The sequence below is a fragment of the Cololabis saira genome, chromosome 15 (assembly GCF_033807715.1).
Source record: "Cololabis saira isolate AMF1-May2022 chromosome 15, fColSai1.1, whole genome shotgun sequence".
NCBI classification, from domain to species: Eukaryota; Metazoa; Chordata; class Actinopteri; order Beloniformes; family Belonidae; genus Cololabis; species Cololabis saira.
The window spans coordinates 11,874,506-11,891,034 of record NC_084601.1 but is presented as its reverse complement, the minus strand read 5'-3'; the positions used below and the strand labels follow the sequence as shown (position 1 = coordinate 11,891,034).

Genomic DNA, 16,529 nt, shown 5'->3' with positions numbered 1-16,529 from the left:
AGATTCAAATCTATGTCAGTGATATTTTTCAGCAGTCTTGATGGCGTTTAGTCAACCCACAGATAATGTAAAGTTAGCACTACCCGCTTGCTGTTTAACTGAGCTTCATCTTCTGACCCCTCTGGACCAATCAAGTCAGGGGGGTTTGTTACCAAAACTAACACCACAATAAAATGTATTCTGTTTAAAATATGAGTGACTTTGCTCTGTTGGCTCTGAACTCATAATCAGATGACAAACAATGCTAATCGCTAAATAGAAGCTAGTCATTGGGTATGCTAGTTGACAATGAAAATATCACCCCCCCCCCCCCCGTTATACATACATTTGTTGTTTTATATATTATATTTTACTTTATGTGGTACAAAAAAAAATTCCCACCCTTTACAGTCGTCAAGAAATGTGAAATCCTAAACTATGGAGCTAAAGCTATGGAGACAAATAACCTTTTTTGAAACATTTTATGTGTCAGTCTAGATTGACTCAATTTGGAGCCAGTCCCCCAGTGGTCAGCCACTGCAAAACTGCAGCCGGGTATTTGGAAGGGTGGCTTTTCCATTCGCTGGCGGCCATAAACGTCACCTGATGTAGTGCTTCAGGTAATTTTAGCTGCTAACTTCAGAGTGAGGCAATTCCTTATTTTCTGTCTCGTGTACTTGTGCCCCGCGGAAAACTACCAGTCCTCGTTAATCTGGATTAACCTGGACCAGAGAAAAGTGCCCACCCAATTTATCTAACTAATCCCAAATGGTGAAATAGTCACAAAACTTTTATTTGTGTGAGCCAAGGCTCGCGATGGAAATAACTATACTGTATGAAGTGCAGTAAAAGTGGTATAAAAAATAATATCCTGGAGAAGAAATGAATGTGGCTCTTCAGAATTAAGATAATGATATTCTCCTGCCACTTTTACAACTTTTAATTTGAGTTTTTTTAATCAAGTTCTACTTGCAGCTAGTTGTTGTTTCTACAGACTTCTGGAGATGTGTACAACACAGGCAGGGTTGTGAAATTCTGAGAAGTTTTTTGCTTGGATTTGTGTCTTGATGTTTAGATCATATTGTAGATTGCTGTAATAGTTAGACGTGTAGTTCTCCTTCAACAGAGGGATGGACAAGCCATTATTCATTTTATAGGCACGACACCAGAAGAGAAAAACCCAGTAAACCTTCAGTCTGGAAACACTGAGAATAGCCATCACTGGAAAAAATGAAGAAGCTGCGTTTGTACTTAACAGTAACAATATTGAACGCAGCTAAAACTGGATTTCCACTTTTATTGCCTTTTTTGTCTGATGCTCAATTGTGCAGAACGGTCGAACACAAGACGTGAGCGAGGCCAGTCTGGTTTTTGTGTGTAACAAGCCAGTTTCTACCTGCCTGGTTCCCAGACAGTGATTAATGTCCTAAAACATTAAACATTTAAAAGTGTGTGTATAAAAAAAGAGCTTTCCTTTTTTTTTTTTTGTTGGAGAAAAATTTGAATTCAGTAACTGATGATCTTCAAAGTGCTCTTCAATAAAAGTTGTGTTTATATATGTACAGTTATATACTTGTGTTTTCTCATATGATAGTGGATAAGTGGTCTTCAAGGCCAGGTTTTGTAGGTAGAGGATTTATGAAGCCACATTGGTTCATAAATGCCACCTCTGACAGTTTCTCCACTGCAAAAACTCATTGAGAAAAAATACTTGTTTCAAGAAAATTAAAAGGCTATTTTGATATCAATCAAGAAAACTTGTCCAGATTAATGGAATATTGTCCTTATTTTTAGAGGAGCAGCCTTTGGCAGGTCACTAGGTCACTGCACTGCTAAAAGGCCATATAGATTCACCAATCAACCTAACATGCATGATTTTGGACTGAGGGACGAGGTCTTAACATCTGGAGGAACCAAACACAGAGGTGACATGCAAACTTCACACAGAAATCTAAGAGGAATTTAAACCCGGAACCTTCTAGCTGTGACTACACTAATGTCTAGTAGTGACTTTGCTCGTCTTTCTCTCAGAATCAAAGAACATACGTCTTAATTTTCTGGGCAAGAATTAACATATTTATTACACCGTAAAGAGAACAACAATACAAGAATTATACTGCAAAGTTTCACAGACTGACAGACCATAGTTTACAGCCCAAAATAAAAAGAATCAAAATGAAAAAAAAAGAAAGAAAAGAAAAAGGTGTACATGAAACCACAGTTCTAACAGTAGACTGAAAGCTCTCTATGGGACACTGACGCTGAGCAATGCGACGACCGCCTAGCGCCAGCCTACCACTAACCTGTGGGTTTCATGTTTTAATTAAGTATTGCACAACAACTTCAAATTATTTGAGCTTTTTTTCCACAATAAATCTTCTCAAGAGAACGGAAAAACCCTCCCACCCCTGAAGTTCAACCCCCCCCCGATTAATGCTACACCGTTCATTGATGGCCCCTACGTTTCCCCCCGATGTTTCCTAATTAAGTAGGAAATTCGAGTCACATTCCCCCCTATTGTGAAAAAACAGGCATGCCTAAATTAATAGCCTTCATTTTTATATTTTATTTTATCTTACAAGCTTTGCCTTTTGTATAGCCCCTCGCTGACAAGTCAGCAAGCACATCAGCATGTCTTCACAACGGAGAAGAGGAGGAAAGAGGGGAGGAAAAAAGGGAAACACTTTGTATCTGAGACCTTAGCTCGCATTGTTGAAATAAGAACCGTGAACACTTCTCTTTAAAATTACCACATTCTTCTTAAATCCGTTCAACCGCTTGAAACCCGATGTACTATAGAAACGCCACAGGCATAAAAGAACATAAGAAAAGTTTTTTTTTTTTGTTTATACAGTTTTTTTTTCTCATTTCTATTCATTTATGTCTTATTCATTTATGAGGTCTGCATTGTTACCAAGTAGTGATATGGTTTTGCAGCTGTATGAGCTTCGACTTTGGGTTTTTTCATTTTCCTGTTCTCTTGTGCCCATTTGGTTTTGACTAGACCAGTATCAGCGCCGCGCCTGATGCTCTTATCGTGCTGTAAGAGGTAGAGTGAGACTTGTTTGCCATTTGTAGCAAAACACACGTAAAGGAGGGTAGAAAGGAACAAATATAGCTTCTCTAACAACTGATGATCTTTTTTTTCTTGCTTTTTTTTTTTAAACCCAGTTTTTTTTTTTTGCCCTGATAAGAATAAAAACGGTATTTGCTGTTATGCTTTTAAATACATTAGTGTTCAAACAGCTTGGCTGTCTCTTCACAGCTTCTGAGAAGTCGCTTCGTAGGGTGTCAGACACCTTTTTGGATCGTTTAAACCTTTAGGTTCAAGAATGCAGGTGTGGGTTTTGTTTAGACGAGAGGGGGAAGATGAGGATGTCCAGAGGGAGCGGACTGCACAAAATGTTTCTGGGTCGCCACTCGTTCCTTGAGGTCAGACATTTTTTGTGACGCGCTTCTGTGTAGCACCAAGCTGTCTGGGGGTGAGGAGCCTTCGCGTGTCAGGGTAAGTGCTCTCTTTCTGCACATGAGAGGTTTCTTTGATTTACACAAAGCTGCAACTGATCCTTTATTCCTAAAACAAAAACAACACAACTGCAGACGGTGTTGGTGTGAAAGCATCGTCTCGCCTCACTGAATTGAAAACTTCTTAAAGCTGAAATGGACTCTTAATCCGACATTTGCGCGATGAGAAAAAATGGACAAACGAGAACAAAAAGTGTCCCAAACTTCTCCAGAAAAGGTTAGAGGAACCATCCTGCCACGTTGGTTATTATTGCTCCTGTTAAAACGTAACACTGCTTAATTGACACCTTCCCATTTCACGATGCGAGATGAGCGCTGCTTTTCTCTTGAAATAAATGACATGTGACATTGCTGTTCGTTTCATGACAGCCAAAAAAATAAAAAAAATAAAAAATAAAGCCAGCGGAAATAAATAATCAAACGTCTGAGTGGACAAACCTCTTTTTTAAATATTTGTTTAAATCAGGATTTTGGTCCTCGGTGTGGGTCTTTGGCTGTTTTTGGTGTTTTCATGTTTAACTTTAAATACGACGTGTGTCACCTGGTGCTCTGCAGTGTTAAAGCTGTCAATCGGAGTCTACACCTCTGCATTTGGAAAGTAACTTTGTTAGAGTTTTTTTTGTTTGTTTTTTATTTTGTACTCTTTTTTTTTTTTGGTTGTTTTACGTTTTTTTTTCTAAAAAATAACAAATATTTAAGAAACGTTCAGTAATGTGCATGCACTCTGTAATTATAAAAAAAAAAACATGATGTTATGGCTGCTTAGAATGGTGGGTAGAAAGAAAAATGCTTTTGTGTTTACATTTTCATGGCATCCATCCAAAGGATGTAAAAAAAAAAAAAAAAGATATAATGCTTCTACGGACGAAAGGCTTGATGAATTATGGCTCTATACCGACAACACATGTATTCTGAAAAAAAAAAAGAAAAAAAAAGCATGCTGAAATAACCTCTGTGACAGTGCAAATACGTTTATGTGTCCCCTTGTACAAAACATTTAGGTTAACATGCTAGTTCTCAGAAAAGATCTGGGTTGGACTCGAGTAGCAGCTCTGAGACTTAGCTTGTGTCTTTTCTTGAGGACGGGGAGGAATGAAACTCGGAGCTACGTAGAACCTACCACTTACACACAGAATAGAAAAAGCGGTATGGAGAATGATAACACTTCTTTTTTTCTAAACCTCTTTTGCGCCAGAGAGAGAGAGAGAGAGAGAGACAGAGAGAGAGAGAGAGAGAGAGGGAGTGAAGGGCTCGGGAGTTGTGACCGGTTGAACTACTATGCATTGCCACACTTGTCCAACAAATATACAATAAATAACCATCGGTGACAGCACAGGACAGAAGTGTTAAACACTGTGACATCTACAGGAAACAAAGAAGAACATGAAGAAAAGGTGAAAATAGTTTTCAAAGTTGAGACAGGAGGGGGGGGGGGGGGGGGGGGGGGGGGTTGCATCAGGTGAGTCTCCACGTCCTTAGGTTTCTGACAGTCTCGCTGGCGGGGTGATGACCTCACTTCCTGTTTGCTTGAGAGCGTTTACTGACCCACCGAGCATGAACGAATTGTATTCAGAACATGCTCCACGTGTGCCGTGGGCAAAGTTTTGTGTCTTGTCCAAGAATCCTTCCTTTTACATCCTTGGCGGGGTTGGGGAGGGAGAGGGGAGAGGGGGGGCGGGCTTGTATTTCCCAGCCCACTGACCTGGATATCATTACAAGTGAGAAGGAAATAACGTCGGCTGAACAGCTGCCTCTGCTTGCAATCTGCTGCACAGCTGCTCATTTTGATGGCGGTCTGTGGGCCAGAGTTTCAGTCCATCCTCTCCTCTCTGCAGGCAGAGTCTGTGTGTCTGTAAGGTATTTCAGTCTAATCTCTTTCTTCTCCGGGAGTTTTGATGACTCCGGTAATTCCGTAATGTTACCTTGGTGCGCCGTTTGGTCAAACGTCTGAGGTCGTCGAGTCTCGCTCCTCGGGGGTGCGGGGAGGAAATAGGCATTTTCTCAAGAATGAAAAATAAAAGACATTTAAAAGGGGGGCTCAGACATACTTCATCTTGAGTTGACGCCTATCTGATCAGTCTCTTCATATTTACAGAGAAAAATAAGATAAGATACAATGATAGCAACGGTAACGACAACAGGTACAACGACAAACAGACGAGAATCGCAAAAAGTGTAACAATAAAAGGATGTACATTTTTAAATTCATTCATTCAAAACAAAGAATATCTTTGTGTTTCTTTAAAGTTCATGGCAAGTCAATATGACCTGATTATGGACCTCGTCTTCTTTCCCTCTTTGACGACGCTGCGAGATAGACAGAAGCATTTCCATCTTTTTCTGTTAGCCAAGTGGTTGGAGCATGTTTTTGCGCGGCGGCACCGTCGACAGGCGTGCTGCTCGTGAGTCCGTGGGGGCTGGCGGTTCCACCTGGTGGCTGCTGCGCGAGTCTCTTAGCGTGGTGTGCCGTCAAGGGCAGAGGAGGACGGGGTGCTGGGGGTGGAGGAGCGCGGGGTGGCAGCAGGCGGGGTCGCGGCGGGGCTCCCGGTCCCGCTGCTCGGGGTGCAGGCGGAGGAGCTGACGGGAGCCGGGGTCTCCGATCCCGGCACGCCTCCCTGCTGCTGGCTGGACTGCTGCTGCTGCTGCTGCTGCTGCTGCTGGGCCTGAAGGGTCTGACCGCAGACGTGGTGGTGCTTCTCCCAGTCCTTGTGCTGGCAGAACGAGCCGCAGTAGCGCGCCGTGTTGCAGCCGCTGCACGTCTCGCTGGCTTTACGACCGCAGTTCCAGCAGCTCTGACGGACAGACACACAAAGTCAGCGACTGCAATCAATCATACAGCTGGAAGATTCTCAGTGGTTTCAGCTGAAGGGGGAGATTGCGGAGACAGAACAGGCACGGCATAGCCAGGAGCTCTTGTATATATCATTTTAAGACCATTCAAACAGAAACATAATTAGTAACAGCAAAGTGATTCATCAGAGAACTAACAAATTCAGTTTTCATCATGAAACACGTCTTGGCATTTATGACTAAACTGAACCAGACACAGATCAAAACCATCACTAATTACACATAAGGCCTCTTATATATCTCGGAAACCACAAAGTGAACGAGTCAGGCCAGCTGCGCGTTCACAGGGAACCGGAGAACAAAGTCATAAACAGCTTCTGAAAGTTCTCCTCTGGGATGCTTCGCTCATAAACATCACTCCAGCAATTAATGTCAAATGTGAGACATATTTCCCCCCCCTGCACTTAACTGATTAAACGTAAAGGTCTGCAACGGCCATTAGCAAATGAGAGTCATTTTCCTTATTTCCCCTCATGAATGGGCAGCACCCTTGTTATCATCTGGCTACCGTGTCAGGAACAAAGAGGAGGAAATACACGTGGACAGACGGTTGCATCTCCTCGTTTCCTCAAATAAAATATTTGAAGTGGAGAACATTAATGTTCTGCACCCAAAGCGAGGTTCTAGGTTCTTACCTCACTGGAGTCCTCTTGCTGGTTGATGATGGACAGTGCATCCTCTGCTGCCTGGCGCTTGGCCTCGGCGACCGTGCGCTCCATCTTGGCCCGTTCGCTGGTGATAATCTCGTGCGCCTTGCGCTCGGCCTCTGACACGGCTTTCTGCAGCTCTGACATCGCCTGACGCTTCACCTCATTCACCGCCTCCTCTGGAAAGAGTGCAGACACAGAGGAAGTCAAGCCTCCGGGACCTGCAACGCAGCGTTCATCATGTCACTCTGAAGTTGAGTTTTGAAGCAAATACAACACAACATTTCAACATTTCAGTTTTTACTTTTGTTTAGGTTGGACAACACAGTCACTGTGTCTGCATATCAAAAGGGACGTGTAATCCTCCCTTTTAGTACTCCAGTTTCACATAAAAGAATGACATATATTATTCATTATACATGGCCTATAAAACCCCTTCAGAGCTGTTACAGATGAGCTGTTTCAGTGCCTGCAGCTTTAAATCCAATTGATCTGCAGCTTCCCATGCCTCTTTCGGGAAGAGTTCAGGCAATCACAGAGATCACGAGCAAATGGGAGCAGCGCAACTTACCCCGATGCTCATGAGGAATATTAAAGGCCTTTTTCCCTTCAGACAGATCTTTTTATTGGCCAGGAGATGTGCTTATGGTATTATGACATCAGACATCACTGAAGTAGTTTCTAGCTAAACCCTGACATTTAGCTCAGCAACGTATCAAACCCAAATATTAGTCTCATCAGTGGATTTGGTGAAAATATTCATGCTCTTAGGAATTCTTATTTGTAAACCCTGTAATTAATAAACTGATTAGGAAAATCATCTGCTTAATGCTTGAGTGTGTGATGTTTTAATAGGAAACTGATGAGACCTTACTAGAAGAGGAAACCTGAAAAATATATGTCTTTTTATTTAAGCTGGTAATATATATCCTCACATCAACAACATATGAGTATTATTGCATGTAATCACTCATAAACTGTTCTTTTAAGCTTATGCGAGGTGCCATTTGGTGCTTGTTTTGTGCAGTGACTGACCTTGTGTGTGGGTATTAAGCTGTGCGTTTCTGACTGAATGTCAAAGCAAAAGGAGTGCTTTTTGTTTGCTCACATCGAGCCTCTTACTTGACTAATTGTATATGCAAATCAGCCAATTTACATTTAAATTATGCATTTCCATTGTGATCCCGAAGGCCTACGCGGTGAGGGTGAAGTGGGAAAGCGGTAGGACACCGTGCAAGGTGCTTGAATATTTATCACCAACTGTAAACATTTTGCCTGTTTCAAACAGATGTATTCACGGCTGCAGTCCATTGTGTTAAAAACCCTGTTTTTTGCAGTTCCTGTCTGGGCTAAATCGGACTCTGCTCCGAGCAGAAAAGGGTAGCGAGGCGCAGCCGCGTTTCATCCTGCAGATAAGAGCTGCATACAGCTTTGCATCGGATAAAACGCTCCACTTTGCCTCATTAGAAGACTCTACATTAATATTACGGATGCAAAAACCTGCTTTCAATATCAGACAGGGTGGGACTTTTCTTCTCTCTCTCTCTCTGCTGTGATTGAGCAGAATCTTTCAAGCAGGGTGTTTTTTTTTCTCTTCCTTTCTTTAACCTGCTGTTCTGACTGAAGACATTGAAATTGCCCCGGTGTCCTGAGATATATGCTGTGTGCACAGAATTGTGATTACACACCAAATGCCACAGATGGAAGATCAATCAGAGCAGGTGAGGGAACGGAGAGTACTGGAGAGCGGGCAGAGTCCCGACGGTGATACTCAATTCAATTTAAATGCATATTACTTGTTCTGAGTATCTCACACATCATGCTTGGTCAAGCAAGGGTGCAATTTCTTTTCTCCATCAGGTTTAAAAGGTAGATTACTCTATCATTGATGGCAAACACAAAGTGGATTCCTCAAGCGTTGAGCCCTCAAAGCAAATTCTTTTCACTTTACCAGCAGTAATAGTGAACTGAGCTTTCCGAGTGTCTGCACACACACGACGCAACCACTGCTGCTTTTAATGAAGCTGTTCAAAGAAGAGAGCTTTATCTTATGTGGCTCTGCAAATGTCCCTTGACAAATGTGTCATTAGTTGATAAAAAATCCCCCAAAACAAAAACAAGGTAAATATCACCACTTTACTTTTTAAAGCAGAGCTAAATCTGATTATAAGACAAGTCCGGATATCTTATTTAGAGTGTGGTGGTAAATCTTTCCATCTTTAACTGTATCAGATTCGCATGAACTAGCTGCCACGAGCTACAGTGTGTGATGATGGGAGGCACGGAGCTGCTGCTCACCGGCTTTCTTCCAGACCTCCTCAGGGACGTATCCGGAGACGGGCCGATGCAGCAGCTCCCTGTGAATTTCTGTGGAGTGACATAAACACATAGGTATGACAATCAGAGGTCGGCTACTGTTTTGCACGAAACCTTGGAACAGGTGCAAGCAGGACGGGGTGGGATCTTTGTTTTCAGTACGGTTTAATAGTTTAATACAGGGGTCGGCAACCCAAAATGTTGAAAGAGCCATATTAGACCAAAAACACAAAAAACAAATACGTCTGGAGTCTCAAAAAAATGAAAAGTCTTGTATCAGCCTTAGAATGAAGGCAACACATGCTGCATGTTTCTATATTAGTTAGAACTGGGTCCTCGGCTGCAAATGTAGCCGTTAATGTTTTTCCACATGACTCTTTTTTTTTACGCGAATCTATGGAAGAGTATTAGAGCAGGAGAAAAATAAAAATAATATTTTAGAGGAGCAAAATTTTTTTTCATTATGCACTTCGAGAAAAAAGTCGAAATGTCTAGATTAAAAGGGAAAGGAAAAAGGAAGAAAAAAAGAAAAAAAAAAAAAAAAAAAAGAAAAAAGGGAAAAAAGAAGAAAAAATAAGAAAAAAAAGGAAAAAAGAGGGGAAAAAAGGGGAAAAAATAAGAAAAAAGGGAAAAAAAAGGTCAAACATTTTTTAAAAAGCTCCAGGAGCCACTAGGGCGGCGCTAAAGAGCCACATGCGGCTCTAGAGCCACGGGTTGCCGACCCCTGGTTTAATACGATAAGATGTACAGATATGTCACATGCAAAGTCAACCCTTCTGGTAGGCCTACATATGTTTTCTAAAACACTCCTAGGATCCGTGAGACTTCCCACCTGATGTTGCGTTCTCCTGTGCTGCGGGGCTCTGCTGCCTCGACTGCCCGCTGGCGGCTCCCTTCTTCAGCTCTTCTGCATCGCTGTATCTCCTGATCCAGTAATTGAGCTCCTCGCGGTCGGCCTCCTGGCACCGCCGCAGCACCGTCAGCGAGCGCCGCGTCTTCTCCACCATGTCCATGATGCAGTTCAGCAGCTGGGTGCGACAAGAGGCAGAGATGGCACGTGAGTTTTTTGCACGGTCGCAACTAAGCCACGGTGCCGCTGTGGAAGGTTCCAATTATCATGTGCCGCCCCGCTTTGGTGTGACACCGTGACATCTTGTGGTGGAAATTTATGTGCATATTTCAGAGGCACACTTTCACTGTTGACACACTGATTAGGTTTATCCAGTCACGCTTCAGCTGACTTGATAAACCTTTGGAGTGACTAAATTAATAATACTGAGGATGAACTTGCCGTTGATAAATTATCCAGATTTTCATTGCATGCTTATTGTACTGCAAATAAACAAATTACCATTTAGGGACATACCATGCACGTCAGTAATCTACGAAAATAACAAAAATCCTCCTTTTGCTCTCTCCCAGAAAGCTTCCACTTTAGTCAAAAATTGTCAAATGTTAGAAGGATGCTCACTTTTTCTTTCCACATGAGACACGCAAGGCCCTCGGCTGGCGTTATCGAATGTGAATAAGTAACTGATAACAAACCAAAAGTGCTGAAAAAAAGGCATTTCGGTGCAGACTTTTGGATCTTTGCAGACTTTTTTATAAAAAAAAGCAACAACAAACCGAAGGTAAGAGGAAAACCCCCGTTGTATATCTGTCTACGTAACAAATGTGAGTCTCAATGATCTAGTATGAAATTAAAGAGAATAAAATAATACACCTTAGCTTGATCGTGAACTAGTTTACTGTAGAATAATGACTCACACAAGCTATTACCTACAGAGAAAGAGCTGTAGAGTAGAGTAATAAAAAAGGGTTATTACTTTTCTTACATGGTCAAGGTGCTTCCATTCCTCAGCCCACTCCCTGTCCGTCAGCCTGTGGTCAATCACTTCCTCCTGCCGTGTCCCTGCATGCATCCCTGCAGCGGAGAAGATAAACAGACAAACACGTACGAAGACAGACAAACGGATGAAAAGGTAGAGAGACAAAAACAAAAAGACCCATCAGCGTGACAGAAAAGTGATGAATATGACATGACTCTCTTTGCTCCTGTTTGACGCCCTCTCTTTCCACTTCCTTATCCCCCTCCCTCTTGTTCCCTTTCCTTTGCTGCGTGCATATCTCTCTCCCTAACTGCGGGAAAATGAATGAACTTTTAGTCCGGTAAGCATCCATCACGGGGGTGCGACATGGTAAATGTCTCTCCTATATTTAGACCAGGGCCATGGGCGTTATTACGGCTTCATCACAGCTTGTTCCGTTCAGGAAAACTAATGCGATGCCACGCCGCCGCGCTGAAATGTGCATCCATAGAAGTCTCACGTGCGTTATCTTTCAATTTCTATCAGCGGGTGGGGCTTTAGTTGTCGCTCTCCAACAAGGATCCACCAGGCGTAATTTGACAAAGACTGATGAAAATGAATGCGGGAATGACGCCTCAGCGGTACGCAAAGAGCCGCGGCGCCAGAGAAACTACCGTCCCGCCATTTCACTCGTATGTGGTTGCAAAACGAAAGATGTGAAACATCTCTCTAAACCCTCTGATGTTACCTTTTGGGACGTTTCTACCGCTATGCTTTCAAGCTTTTCGTAGTTTGCAGAATTTATTTTTTCAATTAAATAAAAATATAAAAAACAGAATAACAGGAGCGCTGCTGGCGTCCCTACAACCACCGGTGCTCTTGCAATGGGTGCAACAGTGAACTCAAAAAAAAATGCAGGCACTCTGGTGGATTGAAAAAAGTAAAAAAAAACTTTATTTTACATGGGTTACATCTAAAGTAGAAAACTTTTTGCACACCGGATATGCAGAAAGGTGCGTCGGAGAAGGAAAGCTGCAGCCAATTTAAAAAGAAAACTCCCACACCTTCTTCTCACCAAACTAGTGTTTTTATTGGGCCCAATAAAACACTAGTCTGGTGAGAAGAAGGTGTGCGGGAGTTTTCTTTTTAAACATGGGTTACATCTAAAAAACACCAACGTGTGTCGGCTTGCGCCTTCCTCAGGGGAGGCAAGCATGTCCACCCTGAGGAAGGTGCAAGCCAACCCACGTTGGTGTTTTTTAGATGTAACCCATATAAAATAAAGTTTGTTTTTTTTACTTTTTTCAATCCACAAGCTGCATTTTATATCTTTGGGATTTAGGTCAGGAATCACAAACTGTAAAACTATAAATTTTCTCCTTTTCAACTATTTTTTTTGTGTGCAGTTAAATGTGTTTCTAAAAGTCTCAAAAACTCCACCTCAGACATATTTTTGTTAAAATTATTAATTGGTAATCTTTCAGTTAATTACTCTTTTGAGGTGGCTAACAACCCCCATAGCATGATAGAACCTCCACCATGCTTTCCCTGTAGGTGCGCCTTAGATTATCTCCCTAGAAACAAACTAATTCCTCGGCTTCTCAAAAGCTTTTTGGCTTTGTTTCCTCTGTCGACTGACGGTGTCCCAGTAGAACTTCAGCGTCTCTATGTCTAAAGTTGACTCGCCCTGCATGCAAAATGATGTGGCGTCCTCACCGATGGGCCTGGCTCTGTCCCGGATCTCCCGGTGATTAGACGAGGGGTGTCTGTAGGTGTCGCGGTAGTGATGGGCGATGGCCATGTCGTCTAGCCTGTAGTGCTGCGGCGGGAGCGGGCCGGGGTGCTGTAGGCCGTTGGGTTGATAGGAGATCCCATTGGACGGGCTGAAGCGCTGGGCGGGGCTTATAGTGCAGGGTCGTTTGCTCGGGTGGACATCTGGGTGCAGGGCGCCGTCTCGCTCAAAGCCATTCTCTTTGGTTCTGAATGGAGAAATAAAGGGATGAGCTGAGTCTGAACTGCTCAAATATTAGTGGCACTGAATTGGTAACATTTCACTTCCTGTAACAGAAAGCGTTCAACTCTACTCTTCACACAGAGACATTCGAAGCAATAACAAAAGACTCCTGGAGGAGAGCAAATGATGCTGGGATGTACCTGCGTTTATATTGCACGTACTTGTAAAGATGAGCAATAAAACATTTGTTTGTTACAGGTATTCCACAGAAGAGCAAAAGATCTGGTCCACCTCATGTCGGTGTCGTCACAGTTGGAGTCCAGCTCCTCCCAGATTGAGTTATCGCCATAAAAGGCTGTTTTTTCCTGGAATCTTTTTGGTATGTTTTCCCTGAAAGCTGCTCCATTTATACACACACACAATTAAATCTCCAACATGTGTGCCCCCCCCGCCATACACACACACTCTAGCATACAAATAGTTTCAAGGGGATCAGGCAGAATTTTTTAGGCTGCTTCCTAAGATTAATGTGTCCAGGTGTGTTTGCATGCGCGTTTGCGTCTTCGTGCCTACAGTACGTGTGTGTTCTCGGCTTTGTCAGTTCACAGTTAAAACCTGCCAACCTTCCCTGCTAGCTGCAGTCCCCCAGTTTCCTCTCTCCCCCTCTGTCTCGCTCCTCTTCTCTCCCTTCCCTCTCTCGGATGAACAGATTGAACTTCTTAATGAGCTGTTTTTATGGGCTCCTAATGCTCATCCACAGCTCTCCATATGCTCTTCTCTTCCATCCGTCCATCTCTGTCTCCCTCGTCTCATTCCTCCGCCCCCTCCCGCTCTCGTCTCCCAGCGTTTTCTAACACAACAATGTTTATGTCAGACACCAGAGTATACACATGCGCACGTCCTCGCGGTCGCCATGGCGATGCGTCGAGGAGGCCACCCATTTAACTGTTACAAGGAGCACATTACTTTCTGCACATCACATGATACCTGAGTCATTCTTGCACCGAGTCAACCGAGCGCATCCTGGTGTCCATTTCATCTTAAAAAAAGATTTATCCGACCACAATACACGTTTGGGCTGCATGACGGTCCATCCCGCATGCCTCCGAGCTCAGAGATGTCAACTCCACCTCCAGATAGTTTCAATAAAGGCCACATGTTTTCAGAGGTGTCAAGTAACGAAGTACAAATACTTTGTTACCTTACTTAAGTAGAAATTTTGGTTATCTATACTTCACTGGAGTAATTACTTTCCAGACGACTTTTTACTTTTACTCCTTACATTTTCACGCAATTATCTGTACTTTTTACTCCGTCCTTACATTTTAAAAACAGCCTCGTTACTCTATTTCATTTCGGCCTTTAAATAAAAACTATCCAGTTAAATTGCTCCATCCGGATATAATGAATTTGGTTGTGGTTGTTTCAGATGTTCTTGTCCAGTTTTGTTCTTACATCCGTTCCCTCAGATTCCTGCAACTAAACTTGGATGTACATTCCAATAAAGGTTAGGATAAATGATAACATGCCTCTGAAGTTTGACTTTTTGCACCATTACAATACTTATAGGCAACTAGTCATCATATCTCCTGCTCTCTGAAACACATGGTAATGCTCAATAGTACACATATATGGTTATTTAATATATTTGCATTATACTAAGATGCATTCATTTTCAATGGCTTTTGTCCTTAATGGCTTTTTTCTCCCTTACATTACTTTTACTTTTATACTTTAAGTAGTTTTGAAACCAGTACTTTTATACTTTTACTTGAGTAAAAAACTTGAGTTGATACTTCAACTTCTACAGGAGTATTTTTAAACTCTAGTACCTATACTTCTACCTGAGTAATGAATGTGAATACTTTTGACACCTCTGCATGTTTTTGCATAGTTCATTTTTAAGTGACATTTGCGAACATAGCTCCATACTGGAGTCCTCGATAAGTGTTTGTGATAGCAGTCCCCTGTTGGCGTGCTAACATCGGCTATTGTGCCGTCTGAAGGATCGGACATGATATATGACCTTGTGTTTTCTGAGTTGTTTCTGTGAAATTATGTGCTTTGGTGGAAAAGTTTAATCTTCCTTTTAGGGATTTCAATGATTTGCTTAAACATCTGTACACTTTTACTCCCTGAAGATTCAGCCTCTTCTGGATCCTACAAAGGGGTCGCCACGACATTTTTAAACGTCATTACTTTTCCAAAATCCCCCCTTTTAACTGGTGGTCTGATATCCAGTGACCAAACCATCCACTTGCAGACGACATGTCTGTATTTTCAGACCTTTGACATCATCTGGGTTTTTCGCATTGATGACCGTGTACAAGAATTAACGAGTAAAAGTCTGAAACCTTGGTTAAGATCATCGGAGAATTCAAGTTGATGGATTGTTAAGAGTTTCGTAAGATGTCAATTTCAGTTCTTCACTTAAAAAAAAAGGTTATACACTAATCTGAGTTTTGACCTAATGCTCTGTAAAGAGAAGATCACTTGTACTGATTTTACTATAGGAACTTTGCTTTTCTTTTGACAAATACGAGCCAAACTGATCTGAAATCACCTATTTATGCAATTGCAACTTTTATGATAAAGACAGTTGGCAGTAGTTGAACTCTCAGTTAGTATTTTGCATGACCTTTTTTTTAACTCAGCTGTAGACAGCATGTTGTGTTTGTTTCATACGCGTACTTTACTATAATTTTCCTGGTCTGGTCGGTTTCCTGCAGCCTCCTGTATTAATTAACATCCACTGGAAGTGCATTGTTGTCTGTAATTAAGGAATCCCATTCAAATTCCAATATTCTGACACAGACTGTATTAGATGGGGGTGCGGAGCAGAGGTAAGCAGAAACAAGAGCTGCTTAGCCAGCCATATTGGTGCTGGAGCCTCATCTGTACGTGTTATCAGCTCATCTCCCGGGGCACACACACACACACACACACACACACACACACACACACACACACACACACACACACACACACACACACACACACACACACACACACACACACACACACACACACACACACACACACACACACACTGCATCTTCTCACTGATACAGATGCACGCTTCCTTTCTTTTTTTTTTTTTTTTTTCACCCCTTATTTTCCCTCTCACACTAAAGCGCACACCTTTCCCCCAAAGCCCAAACCCTTCTGCACCAGACAGCCTGCAAATATGCAGGTATTACAGAAAAAGTTCACGGTGGAGGTTGGGTGGGTGAAAATTATTAATATCACATTCAGCGTTTTTTTGGCCCTCAGCAAATATAATATGCACATTCTCCTTCCCCTCTGAGTTAAAACATTCCCACCGCTGGGACCACATTTCAGGAGACAATGCTTGCCGGGAACGGGTGGCACCGGCAGAACTGCTTAACCGAACACAGGCGTTCTCCAGCTGCTGTCCAGGAGCTTAAAAGGCTTAATAATGTTTTATGC

At 42.5% G+C, this 16,529-nt stretch overlaps 1 protein-coding gene across 4 annotated transcripts in view; it reads right to left on the bottom strand.

The window, feature by feature from the left end:
- Positions 1 to 4,682: 4,682 nt before the first annotated feature.
- The window catches only part of runx1t1 (RUNX1 partner transcriptional co-repressor 1), a 60,196-nt gene continuing 48,349 nt past the window's right edge, over positions 4,683 to 16,529 (bottom strand). Inside the window, exons 6-11 of one of the 4 annotated variants that reach the window (XM_061742500.1) lie at positions 12,842 to 13,104; positions 11,144 to 11,241; positions 10,150 to 10,345; positions 9,300 to 9,368; positions 6,990 to 7,222; positions 4,683 to 6,296 (exon numbers count right to left, since the gene is read on the bottom strand). In XM_061742500.1, the coding sequence (XP_061598484.1) occupies positions 5,958 to 6,296; positions 6,990 to 7,222; positions 9,300 to 9,368; positions 10,150 to 10,345; positions 11,144 to 11,241; positions 12,842 to 13,104 (1,198 nt within the window). In that variant the 3' untranslated portion in view covers positions 4,683 to 5,957. The remainder of the gene's footprint in view (positions 6,297 to 6,989; positions 7,223 to 9,299; positions 9,369 to 10,149; positions 10,346 to 11,143; positions 11,242 to 12,841; positions 13,105 to 16,529) is intronic. The other 3 variants (XM_061742503.1, XM_061742502.1, XM_061742504.1) reach the window with 3 other exon arrangements.